Raw genomic sequence first — 13,135 nt, forward strand, 5'->3', positions numbered from 1 at the left:
CTTACTTTTGTTCGAGAGGATCAAACAACCTGCCCTCTTCCTATTAAGATAAAATATTTAACAACAAGAATCTGTTTTATATAATCTTCGGAAATCATGCTCCTTTTTAAGACAAACACACGAGTCTATGGACTTGATAACGAAATACATGTATCAAAAATCACATAAAGAAACCAAGAAACGATATGTTCACAATGAATTGCAGAATGTCCATCTGGTTCGACATCAAATGGCTCCAACGCAATATGGAGGGAGGCTGTTTTGTAAATCCATCACGAGAATCTTCTATCTTCTTTCGGTTCATGCAACGAAGTTCTGTTTTTGTTTGGTCACTGATATCCTCAAAAATGCTGAACTGAGTCTTGAAAAGAAGGGCTTTCGTTCGCGTTGCTTTATAGTGCCGTTAGGTAATTGTTCAAAATTGAGAATATGTAACTTTCTCCTCCATGTCCGAAACTCCTCCTCCGTCTTTAGGACGCTGTGATGAGCTGGTCACATGCAGGGGACCAGGGACCGGGCGGGAACATGCTAGGCCTGGGACCGAGGCTGGTGGCCCGGTCTCACGTCTCCACGGGACTGGGTACCATGCTGTTCGGGGTGTCGGGTAAGTGCGATGACAGAGAAGTCACGTCGCTGCCGGAGGAGTTTCCCAATGAACCCGATTCCGAGAAAGACACCTGTAACGTGCAAAGACAGTGATGTCAAAATAAATCTGAGTTCTTGCTTTCAGTTTAGGCTACAAATGTTGCCACTTCTGACGTTGAAAATTACCATTGAATGTTATTACGTATACAATTTCAATTGATTACATTAAAATGATGGCAAAAAAAACTCAGAAATTGTCGTCATCTAAATTAATGTGTGCGTGTGTCCGCGTGCGTTCGTGTGTGTATGAGAGAGAGGGAGAGCGTTTGAATGTGTGTTCGTGCGTAATTACGCGTACCCACATGTGCACCCACATTAGCATGTAAGTATAGACTACCCCAGTGTGTCTCCTCTATCTTACCAGTTGTTGAAAGGCCGGCTGGTCCAGATCACTCTGCAGGGCGAACTCGCTGAGGGCCTTCCAGGGCGGCTGGTATGTCTGCACCTCCACCGAGTTACCCTGCACCGTGTTGTCGTGCCTGATAGGGCTTCTGGCAACCAGAGGCGTACCTGTGAGCCCCTGTAGACTCTAATACGAGATTAGAATAGGAAATCCAAATTAAATCTACGCTTTGGTAGAGGAAGAAAACCATCACATTCACAGATCAGAATGTCAGGATTTTGTTCTGTAGTCTTTGCTTTCCAATACAGGTCATGCACAATTGAATTCTTGATTCATTATTTATTGGCAGGTTGAATACAGAAAAACAATAATGAAAGAACAGCTAGTGGAAATGACCGGCCTCGGACCAAGGGTTATTCAAGTGTGGCACTGGTCAAATCATTCCAGAGAAACTAATTCTAGAGACGGCATGATCATGCTTTGCCTTTAAGAGGAAACCATTTGGTTTCTTTGCTGACCAACCTGGACTCAGGGGTAGACGTAACATAGTAAACGAAAATCCGGGAGACTCATATTTGTATGATATGTACGTTTGGTATGGTATTAATTTGTGGATGTCCATCATCCATTTCGAATGAAATGTTACTAATTACAATTCGTATGATATGTTACTAATTACAATTCGTGTATAACCCGGATTTTCGTTAATTATGTTATGTCTAGTCTATGAGACCGACCAGCCTGTGCTGACATACCTCAACTATCGCAAAAATATAAGGATTCAACGATGAACCAAACATAAAGAAAAAGTAGTAGGCTAGTAGAAGTATAAAAAATGTTTCCGAGATTAACTTACGAAGATGCTTACAGTCTTATCACTGTGTTGCTGCTGCTGAAGTTGCTTCATGAGAATAGATCTCTTTTTGTCTTTGCATCTTTTATTCTGGAACCAAACTCGAATAACCCTTGGGCTGAGGCCGGTCATTTCCACCAGTTGTTCCTTCATTAGCGCATCTGGCCGCGGATTGGCGTTGTAGCAGGTCCGTAACGTGTGGAGCTGCTTCTCGTTCAAAACCGTTCGCACTCGTGTTGTCTTCTCTGACTGCTTGTGGACGTGGTTTCGGTGCGGTGCCCGTACTGTCACCGGCTCTGCTGAAGAGAGGCGGAATTATATTTAATAAAAAAGGAATTTAACGAAAGTTTGACTTTAATATTGTTATTGTTATTGTTATTGTTATTGTTATTGTTATTGTTATTATTATTATTATTATTATTATTATTATTATTATTATTATTATTATTCTAGGCTATGTACATGCGTTTTTTCCTGGAGCATGTTCATGCCATAGGCTATATAGACAGTTAATAACTCTTATTCATCTAAAATATAACCTATTCAACTCTTGCCATTCGGTATAATATATATATATTTAAAAACGATAACAATCTCTCCACACATACTCCATTTGATCTTGGTATTCCCCCCTAAAAATACTTCGCCCATATTGAGCAACAATTATGGCTAGGCCCCAATGACAATGTAATTCTAAAAGCATGTAAGCTTTATTGCATTATAGTTCAACAGGCTACAGATTCCCATCCACGCACTATGACACACTCCTTGCTTTAGTTAAATTAAAAAGACTTAGTCAATTAGGCAACAACAACTGTGTGTAGGCCACTTGTTAATATTTCTATCTACTACAATTCTTTAATTGGCCCATTAAGAGATTATCTGTAAAATCGTATTTATTGTTATCCAGATGGTCCGGATAGGCCTAACGTCAAGGAGTAGGGATTAACCTTTGAAGTTATTATAGCCTATTGTATTATTGTGTCAACACTATTAAATAGTCATGTAAATTAAGCTATAAAAATCCTTTAAAATATCCAAACTCACTTATATTCAAAATCTATCCATTTTAAATGCTTGGAATAAAAAGAAAATCATATCTCGGTGATTTTTCATGGAAAAGTTTGAAGGTCAGTCTAATATTGGTCGTCAATTGCCTAATATAGCCTAGTTATTAACATCTTAATGACTCGACATTTACATCTGATTTTTTTTCTGGAGATCGTTATGATCATAAAATTAGGCCTATTGATAATTCTAGGAAATATATTTAGGGATTATTATTATCAGGCTATTATTATGAACATTAATATAACAATGAATATGATCATTCTGATTAAGATGATTGCCTCCATATTAGTATTGTTGTTGTTGATGTTGTTGTTGTTGTTGTTGTTATTATTATTATTATTATTAGTACAGAAGTCAGTGGTGGTGTTGTTTTGGATGTGCAACTGACCTGCTAAGTGTAGTGATCTGTTGGAGTGGATATGTCCGGGGCTGATGGGGCTTCCGGCGGAGCTCCGCTCCATTAGTAAGCTGTGGTCCGCCCGGCACAGCAGCTCCTCGTCCCGGAGAGAGAACTCATCCCCCGGCAGGAGCTGCCTGCTGCACACCGAACATCTGAAACACTCGATGTGGTACACGTTGTCCCGGGCTCGCATCACCAAATCACTGCTGCTGAATCCCAGGTTGCATTTTGCACATTTTATTCCGAATAACCTGCAAGGAATAAATTAAACAAACAATATATGGAATTAAACAACAACTTCTAACAGAGCCATTTGATTTGTTGTTACTGCAGTTTTTGTTCCAAGTTTTACATTACTAGGTATACTTCGAACGTCAGAAACAAGGCTAAGATACATATGCTATTACTGTGCACTGTTCAAAGTATAAAAGTTAATTTGAACGAATTATTTTAATTGTAGAAAAGCTGCTTACTTTGAGGTCAAATTGTCTTTTATGCGTTGAACTACAACTACATTTTGCATGGAATTATGCAGACTGAGCAAACATTAAATAAACGTTCCAAAACAAGGACATTTGTATTTTCAGGACAATGTTACTCAGATAGGCCCTTCAAAATACACATGTTCCTTCATAATATCATATACTGTGTAGGCCTAATAAGCCTCTGTGATTTAGGTACAAGTCTTGCATGTATATGGATTTACTATATATTCGTTTTTTAGGCTACCTCTTCATTCACACCAACGTTAAAATACGTTCAATCACTGAGAAAATATTTCCAAAGAATTTCAATCCCTACCTTACATAATCTCTTTTGCAATAGGTTTTTCCATCCCGGACGAAGCAAGTGCATGTCTCATCCAGGTACTGGCTGCACTCTGCACACTTCAGGCAGGCTGCATGCCACTCCAGGTCCGGGGAAACTCTCAGTATGTACTGGTCATGTATCTGACTTCCACAGCCTACACACATGGCGAATCCGGACTTCTCTGCAGAGAGCACAGCCATTGTAACCATTCTTTCCCATGTCCACAGTTCTTGACACTTAAATCACACTTTTTTGAGAGCCACTGGCCTACATGTCATTTCTTCGTCTTAATTTGTGCAAACCTGTCAGCGAATGCGCTTCAGAATTCACTCTTGCAGGGTGGACAACTTTTAGTCTTATACAGAGCGAAATACTGCCCGTTTCTCACTGTAATACATTCCAATGACTAAGACCTGTTCTGAAATTTTGCACAATCGTTTTGAAAGAAATCTAACATAAAATGAACTATAAACAAGAAAAAGTCAGCATTATGCATAACCAAACAATGCCAATACGAATATATTGCATTAGCTTTATGCACATAAATATATGAAATACGATGGTATTTGAATGCGATAACAGAATATGAGGCTACGATTTGTAGGCTAATCTACAATACTGTGAAAGGCGGATGAAAATACGAGCAAAAAAAATGCCACTTACTTTTGGAATGATCACCCATATCACCCAAGAAAGAAGAGTTGAAAATAATATCCACCATACAGGAAGGATGACGGGATTGCGATAAGATGCAGAAAATAAGTAAGAAGGAGAAGAAGAGGAGGAAGGAGGGAGGGAGGTGAGTGGCCTGTGCCTGGCTGTCTGATAATTTCAGTTCGGACTGTGGGACAGCCCAGGGAAGAGGCGCTGCAGTGTCCCACACGCTCTCTGACGTCACGCGTAAAACTGGACATCAATTCTTCCCACATAACCTATTCCCACTGTCATATCAAGTCTCTCTAGAGATTTTAAAGAATTTAGGAATTAAAAATCTATATTTATTTTGAAACATTAGTTGGTTATTTGTTAGAATGCAATAGTTATATTTCTAAGGTAATTTTGGGCTTGGATATTTGGCTACGTTTATTGTGAACTTTTTGGGTTGATGCATTATTTCCTGAAAATTAATGCTAGTTATTTTAAATCTGTACACTTTTGTTTGGCCTACATTGGAATTGCAATTGGCAGGAGTAAGCAGTAAATTGCATGTTTTTCATGAGACAGAGGAGAATGCACACAGAAAACCCGTCATGACACCAGACACCATGTGAATCAGTCCATCCATCTATACGAGAACAACAAGGACACCTACTGGAGGAACATTAGAAGTACAATTGTACTGCTTCATGCCAGGACAGGAGACCAGCGCAGTGGGCCACTCTAGACTGGAACCTGCTTTTTAGTTATAAATAAAATCAAATTAATCCACAAAGTGTCTGTATTGAATTTGTTCTATTTCATATATCAAATTAATAAAATGTAGGTAGGTTCCTTTCATTGTCTCGCAATTTTGGATTATAGGGCTCCTATTAAATACTTTCGGATAATTCAAAGGTTTATTTATGACCATATTTATTGCCATATTTTACATCAGCCTGTATTTTTCCAATTAAACATAAATGTTTATGTCATGGAATAAATATACGTCTATGGATGGAATGGAACGCATACGTCATGTATTTTATAGCCTACATGCATTCTCAAATTCCTGGTATTTTTTACTTTTAAAGGGCCTTTGAATTAATAATAAAATTATCAGATGAGCCTATTCTCTGAGTTCACTGTTTAAATTGAAAGAGACGTGGAGAGATCGAGTACATTGTTCTCGCGAGATACGAGAGTGGAGCATTAACTGATGCTTCTCAGCTGTCACTTTGTTTAGATCAAGGCAAATAGCTAGCTAAAAATGAGCTGATTAGCTAGCCAGCTATGTATACAGCAATAAACAGAAGAAGTTTGGGACAATTGTTAAGTAAAACGCCAGTGTTGACAAATGCAGCAATTTCTTCTACCGTTTCAGATTGCCACCAACGTCTAGTTGGCGAGTCAGGACATGTAATGTCGACAACATGCTTTCACTCTAATTTGCAACTGCACTGTTAGCTAGATACATTGTATCTAATTACTGTTAACATGTTTCAGAGTAGAGCATGAAACTAATCCAAATTCTGGCAACATAACTAACTACAGTACAGTGTGTCACCTGACTTGGGTTAAACTAAACTAGCAAGTGATTTTGTTATCCTGGAGGACAAAAAACACAGTTGCCCTGATATGGTTATAGCCTTCCTTTTGTTGTTAGACAACTGTATTAAACATATTTGAAATTGCCTTTATTCCCTGTCTTGCACAGTGTGTTTTATATTGACCTTTGTACACACTACTGTTTACACCGTTAACTTGATAGAGCCAGTCTGATAATGTGCCTTAAGGCTATGCCAGCTGTCTAGTTTATCATTCAAGGCCAAAATAGCAAAATAGTAGTTATTGTCAATCAGAAATGTCTATTCAATGGCCTTAACTAAGTCTTCTTTATAAACCTGAAAAGCAGTTTTAAAATGGAGATTGGTTGTGTTCTCTCCTGCAGCCCTGTCTGGTCCAGAGGTTTCAGAGTACTCTGGTAATAGCAGAGCACAACAACAACCAGCTCACACCCATCACACTGAACGCCATTACTGCTGCCAGCAGGGTGGGAGGAGAGGTCACCTGCCTGGTGGCTGGAACCAACTGTGCCAAGGTAGGACTGTCACTGCGATGCCCCACAGAGGTGGCAAACCCTCCTATCTGGAGAGCTACCAGTGGGTATGCAACTTTTTTAATTTAACCTTTATTTGACCAGGTTGGTCTCAATGAGATTAAACATCTCTTTTGCAAGAGAGACCTGGCCAAATTTTGCTCCAACCCTACCTAATTCAGCTAGGCTAATCATGAGTCTGGTGAGTAGAATGGGGTGTTTCAGTAAGGCTGGGGCAAAAGCCTGCACACACCCAGTTCTGCTGGAGGAGGGCTGGCTACTCCTGCCCTAACAGCTGTTCACGGTCACACACATCAATGAAAGTTATGTTTTTAATGTGAAATTTCAAACGTACAGTTGAAGTCGGAAGTTTACATACACTTTGGTTGGAGTCATTAAAACTCGTTTTTCAACCACTCCACAAATGTCTTGTTAACAAACTATAGTTTTGGCAAGTCGGTTAGGACATCTACTTTGTACATGACACAAGTAATTTTTCCAACAATTGTTTACAAACAGATTATTTCACTTATAATTCACTGTATTACAATTCCAGTGGGTCAGACGTTTACATACTCTAAGTTGACTGTGCCTTTAAACAGCTTGGAAAATTCAAGATGAATTATGGCTTTAGAAGTTTCTGATAGGCTAATTGACATAATTTGAGTCAATTGGAGGTGTACCTGTGGATGTATTTCAAGGCCTACCTTCAAACTCAGTGCCTCTTTGCTTGACATCATGGGAAAATCAAAACGCCTGAAGGTACCACGTTCATCTGTACAAACAATAGTGCGCAAGTATAAACACCATGGGACCACGCAGCCGTCAAACCACTCAGGAAGGAGACGCATTCTGTCTCCTAGAGATGAACGTACTTTACATTTTACATTTTTAGTAATTTAGCAGACGCTCTTATCCAGAGCGACTTACAGTTAGTGAGTGCATACATATTCTTTCATACTGGCCCCCCGTGGGAAACGAACCCACAACCCTGGTGTTGCAAGCGCCATGCTCTACCAACTGAGCTACAGATGAATGTACTTTGGTGTGAAAAGTGCAAATCAATCCCAGACCACCATGAAAGGACCTTGTGAAGATGTTGGAGGAAACAGGAACAAAAGTATCTATATCCACAGTAAAACGAGTCCTATATCGACATAACCTGAATGGCCGCTCAGCAAGGAAGAAGCCACAGCTCCAAAACCGCCATAAAAAAGCCAGACTACGGTTTGCAACTGCACATGGGGACAAAGATCGTACTTTCTGGAGAAATGTCCTCTGGTCTGATGAAACAAAAATAGAACTGTTTGGCCATAATGACCATCGTTATGTTTGGATGATAAAGGGGGAGCTTGCCAGCCGAAGAACACCATCCCAACCGTGAAGCACGGGGGTGGCAGCATCATGCTGTGGGGGTGCTTTGCTGCAGGAGGGACTGGTGCACTTCACAAAATAGATGGCATCATGAGGAAGGAAAATTATGTGGATATATTGAAGCAACATCAAGACATCAGTCAGGAAGTTAAAGCTTGGTCGCAAATGGGTCTTCCAAATGGACAATGACCCCAAGCATACTTCCAAAGTTGTGGCAAAATGGCTTAAGGACAACAAAGTCAAGGTATTGGAGTGGCCATCACAAAGCCCTGACCTCAATCCTATAGAAAATGTGTGGGCAGAACTGAAAAAGCGTGTGCGAGCAAGGAGGCCTACAAACCTGACTCAGTTACACCAGCTCTGTCAGGAGGAATGGGCCAAAATTCACCCAACTTATTGTGGGAAGCTTGTGGAAGGCTACCCGAAAAGTTTGACCCAAGTAATAAAAAAAAAAGGCAATGCTACCAAATACTAATTGAGTGTATGTAAACTTCTGACCACTTGGAATGTGATGAAAGAAATAAAAGCTGAAATAAATCATTCTCTCTACTATTATTCTGACATTTCACATTCTTAAAATAAAGTGGTGATCCTAACTGGCCTTAGACAGGGAATTCTTACTAGGATTAAATGTCAGGAATTGTGAAAAACTGAGTTTAAATGTATTTGGCTAAGGTGTATGTAAACTTCTGACTTCAACTGTACGTATGTCACCCTTGTGCAGTACAATGTAGCTTTTTCATGATATACAGCTGGCTGATATGATTAACTGTTTATTTCTGTGTTGGATTCCTTCTTTAACAGGTTGCAGACCAGATTAGTAAAGTCCAGGGGGTCAGAAGATTCTAGTGGCTCAGCATGACTGCTACAAAGGACTGTTACCAGGTGATTTTGGAAGGATGAAAGTCCCTTCATTCTGGGATGGGATATTTTTGTGGATATGCTTAGTCCAAATATAGATGCCTGAGATGTATATTTACAGTTTAGATGATGTACTGTTGGAATGATGGAATGGAATGGTACTTCCCTTTGGTGTAAAAATGTACTCTAACCCCGGGACTCTTTTCTCTATACAGAGGAATTGACTCCTTTTTATTCTTGCTACCCAGAAACAGTTCAACTTCACACACATCTGTGCAGGAGCTTCTGCTTTTGGGAAGGTGACTTACTGACTGTCACATGTCTGCATTTGCAGCGCATAGCCTTTCCCCCCATATTATTAATAGCCATATAATGATAAAGTCCTTAAGTTTATTTTGTTACGTATCCAGACATGCATGAATTATAGCTCATTTTATCGTCATAGCCACGTCTAGTTTATCTGGTTTAGCATTTTTAAACATTATGCTTTAATGCTTCTGAAAGTTTTTTTCCTTCCAATTTCACCCAGTAAGTGTAGTACTACCCCTCAATTACTACCCCAGTAATCTGTCATTCTGCAATAGAACTGTCAACTTGCTGATCTAATGGTATTTCTATTGAATTAGGATGCATTAAACAATATCTTATGTATTGTAATCCAACTCATATTGACTGAGGCTGGGTTGTCTGGTCTCGATTTCCCTGAGTAGATGAATGTGTTTCAGATGATGCATCCTAATACTGTCTGGTGTTTGATTTAATTTATTTTACAAAAAACATAATCAGCGATCATTTGTCAAAGATGACTTTGAATTCCATTGTCCATCCTTGGGCTAAACTTCACACATTTTGTATTTGAGTCTCAGTAGCCCAAGCTAGTTTTATCCAACTCACAGAGGGCAGTTTGTATTGTCATGGTACCAAAGCAACATTGACGTCATCTACTAGAAACTGTTTCATTAGGGACAAATTATTTGTAATAGTTTCAAATTCGTCTTTATTGTACCAAACTTTGCCAAGTCCTTAAAACGTTGACAAACATTTCCATTTTAAAACACTCCCCATCACTTCTCTGTGTCCTGAGAGATCCACAGGGTGATATGGTTGAATTAAAGAATATCCTCTGAATGCTGTGTTATGCTCTACAGAATCTCCTTCCCAGAGTGTCAGCCAAGCTGGATGTTGCAACTCTGTATGACATCACAGAGGTCAAATCTCAAGACACTTTCGTAAGAACAATATATGCTGGTGAGATTCCTGTTGTAATATATTTTATAATTAACAACTATTCCATTGAGGTATAAAATATTCCCAAATATTTTGTAAGCACACTGTAATTATTATGCATTACAACATAGTCGCTTATCACTGCAGGCCTGGTCATAGCACTACCCATAATGCATACGTAAGCAGCAGAATAAATGATTGGATAGGTTTCAGTATTGGTGTACTGCTCTGCTAATGGGCTGGTGTCAGGGGTTAAATGGAGATGATTGTTCTATATTCATTAGTAAAGTGATGAGGCTATAGTAGTTCATGTTGTTGTTGTTTCTGACCTCTTAATGACTACAGAGATCCACCATAGTCATCCCAGCTGTCAGTCTGAAAGCCTAAAAACCTCCCTGAAGAAGAAGATGCTCAGATCATATTTTGATTGGGCCCATTATAATCATAAAATATAAATAGGTCTGATTAAAATTATCCACTTAAACTTTGGCAAGAGCCTGACTGTTCCTGGTTGGAAATTCAGTGGGGGGGAGGGGAGGTTTAACATCTTTGCTGCTGCATTTTTGACATAGACAAAGGTCTCACACTTGGATGTTTTGGAGTTCTTATTTGGCCCATTGCCTCTGTTGTCAGACAGTTCAATTAGTAATTTACAATGCATATGCCAGGAACCGCCCTAGCTCCATACAATGCAAGTTCTTACAATGGAAATAATTACAATGCAAGTCTGTTCTTTCATGTTTTTAATTATTACTGTGAACATTTGTCATTGTATTTTATAGAATTGCCTGAATTGCATCACATGTAAAACAGACAATGGCATTTATCAGATAATAACCAACAATGCAAAAGCTTTATTAAATCACCAAATACTTCTAAATACTTTTTCATACTGAGTCTTTTTTGCTTTAAGGATGTATCTCAATATAAGCCAAGCAAACACATTGTGTGTGGTGTTACTGCATGTGTTGTCTTTGCTACAGGTAATAATGCCCTGGCCACAGTGAAGTGCAGTGAGAAAGTCAAGGTGTTCACAGTGAGGGGGACTTCCTTTGAACCTGCTGCTGTGGAGGGAGGCAGTGCTGTTACTGAACAGGGTACAGGACTCTCCCATTACACTGTTGACAGCAGCACCACTCAGTAACCTTTCTCTGTCTCTCATTAAAACCGATATTCATATTTTCAATTCTTGATTATGGCTCGCGAGCTGCATATTCAGACGCTAGTGTAAATAATATTTTGCACATTTAATTTGTCTGCGTTTGAGATATATTCTTAGTTATGTCTGTCCGTTCTGTAACAGTTGCCTCACCCTCTCCTGCAGGGATGTAAGAATGGCTTGAGCAGAGCCTGACCAAGAGCAATCGACCAGAGCTCACTAGTGCCAAAGTGGTGGTGTCCGGAGGTAAGGGCTTAGCTTTACACTGTATGACTGCTTCAGCCAATGTGTCATTCACATTCCCTGGCCTCTCATTCTGTTAGGTCATTGTGACCAAGCACTTGATTTCTTTGTCCCATTAGGACGAGGGCTGAAGAGCGGTGAGAACTTCAAACTGCTGGACGACCTCGCTGAAAAAATGGGTGCTGCAGGTAAAAATAACGATGTGTGTCTACATCAGAGTGAAGGAGAGGGAGAGAGAGAATGTTTGAAAGTGAGTGGGTGAAAATATGTTTGAGAGTGTCTGTGTGAAGGACAGTGGAAAGAGTGTGTGAGTGTGCACTTCATGTGGTCAGTTGCCTGTGTGTAACTGCGTGGTATGATCATGTGTATTCATAACCTGCTGTATGTTGTGAATGCAGTGGGGGCTTCCAGAGCTGCTGTGGATGCTGGCTACGTCCCCAATGACATGCAGGTCGGCCAGACTGGCAAGATTGTAGCGCCTGTAAGTTATAAACCACCCCCATTTCTTGTCTCTGTTATTTCACTGTGTCACAGCAGAAACCAACGTACAATATTTCTTAGTAAGCAACCTGACAAGAAAATAATATAATCAAATGTTTAAAATAAATACAAATAACTTTAAGAAATTGTAGATTACATTTAAGTTTTTCTCATGAAATGTTCTGTAAAATTACATTTTAATTTAGGTATTTTGGATAAAAAATGTAATTCTGTTCGGTCTTTTTGAATGACTTAAATGTAACTGTATGTGCACTTTTGCTGACCTTCATTAGCCTACAGTGACATATTCTCTCGATCTTGATGTTCCAAAGATGGCCTATCTGTCTCTTAAATTCAATTGTGTGTACAGTGTGTTAGTTAGGAGATGTGTGTGGATTAGTGCATGTGTGTCTGTGTTCCAAGACATTGCGGCAGTTGTGTATATTTTGGCAAAGCCAACAAGCCACAAGACAGACCCCTCACAGCAAAGGGAATTCGCCTTATTGGAGTTGCCAACAACCGGATGTTCCGGTTTTCAGGGATACAGCTATTTTCAACCAAGCTTCCTTTTCCGCTGAAAACCGGATGTGGGAACTGCACTCAGGCGTTTCTCTTATGCCTGCTACGTTAGGTTAAAGGGAATTAACATCCTAACACAGGCAAACACACACACACTCTTGTGTTATCCAACACAATACAAACAAAATCACAGAATGTGTGACAATGCTCTGTATTGAACATTATTTAATTATTTGAAATTGAAAAAGCTTAAAAAGGCTAAATAGGTCATTTGGCTTGCGACAGGGATATCCCAGCTGTCATCAGCCACACATTACAGCCGCTTCAGACTGCCCTAATGTAGTTAATGGCTGATTTTTAAGGTCCTAAATGATTTACCAGACCCATTAGGGAGGAGACTTAAGTGCTGTGAGTCC

At 39.6% G+C, this 13,135-nt stretch overlaps 1 protein-coding gene and 1 pseudogene across 3 annotated transcripts; one reads left to right on the plus strand and one right to left on the minus strand.

Moving 5' to 3' along the window:
• Nucleotides 1–560: 560 nt before the first annotated feature.
• Nucleotides 561–4,843, minus strand: LOC311120001 (insulin gene enhancer protein ISL-3; the record flags this gene model as incomplete). 2 transcript variants are annotated; one of them, XM_084194636.1, is made up of 6 exons in its annotated part: nt 561–677; nt 1,007–1,174; nt 1,857–2,137; nt 3,301–3,563; nt 4,114–4,303; nt 4,786–4,843. In XM_084194636.1, the coding sequence occupies 6 exons, from the start codon at nt 4,841–4,843 to the stop codon at nt 561–563; spliced, it is 1,077 nt and encodes a 358-aa protein (XP_084050762.1). The 2 variants fall into 2 exon arrangements, with proteins under 2 accessions (XP_084050762.1, XP_084050761.1); XM_084194635.1 differs by having other exon boundaries at nt 1,857–2,140.
• Nucleotides 4,844–9,043: 4,200 nt separating this feature from the next.
• Nucleotides 9,044–12,201, plus strand: LOC311120000 (electron transfer flavoprotein subunit alpha, mitochondrial-like; annotated as a pseudogene). The gene is made up of 6 exons (XR_014615870.1): nt 9,044–9,115; nt 10,240–10,339; nt 11,302–11,415; nt 11,622–11,723; nt 11,840–11,908; nt 12,119–12,201. The product of XR_014615870.1 is annotated as an electron transfer flavoprotein subunit alpha, mitochondrial-like (transcript).
• The last annotated feature ends 934 nt before the right edge of the window (nt 12,202–13,135 follow it).

The sequence above is a fragment of the Coregonus lavaretus genome (assembly GCF_964263955.1).
Source record: "Coregonus lavaretus genome assembly, contig: HAP1_SCAFFOLD_7563, whole genome shotgun sequence".
NCBI classification, from domain to species: domain Eukaryota; kingdom Metazoa; phylum Chordata; class Actinopteri; order Salmoniformes; family Salmonidae; genus Coregonus; species Coregonus lavaretus.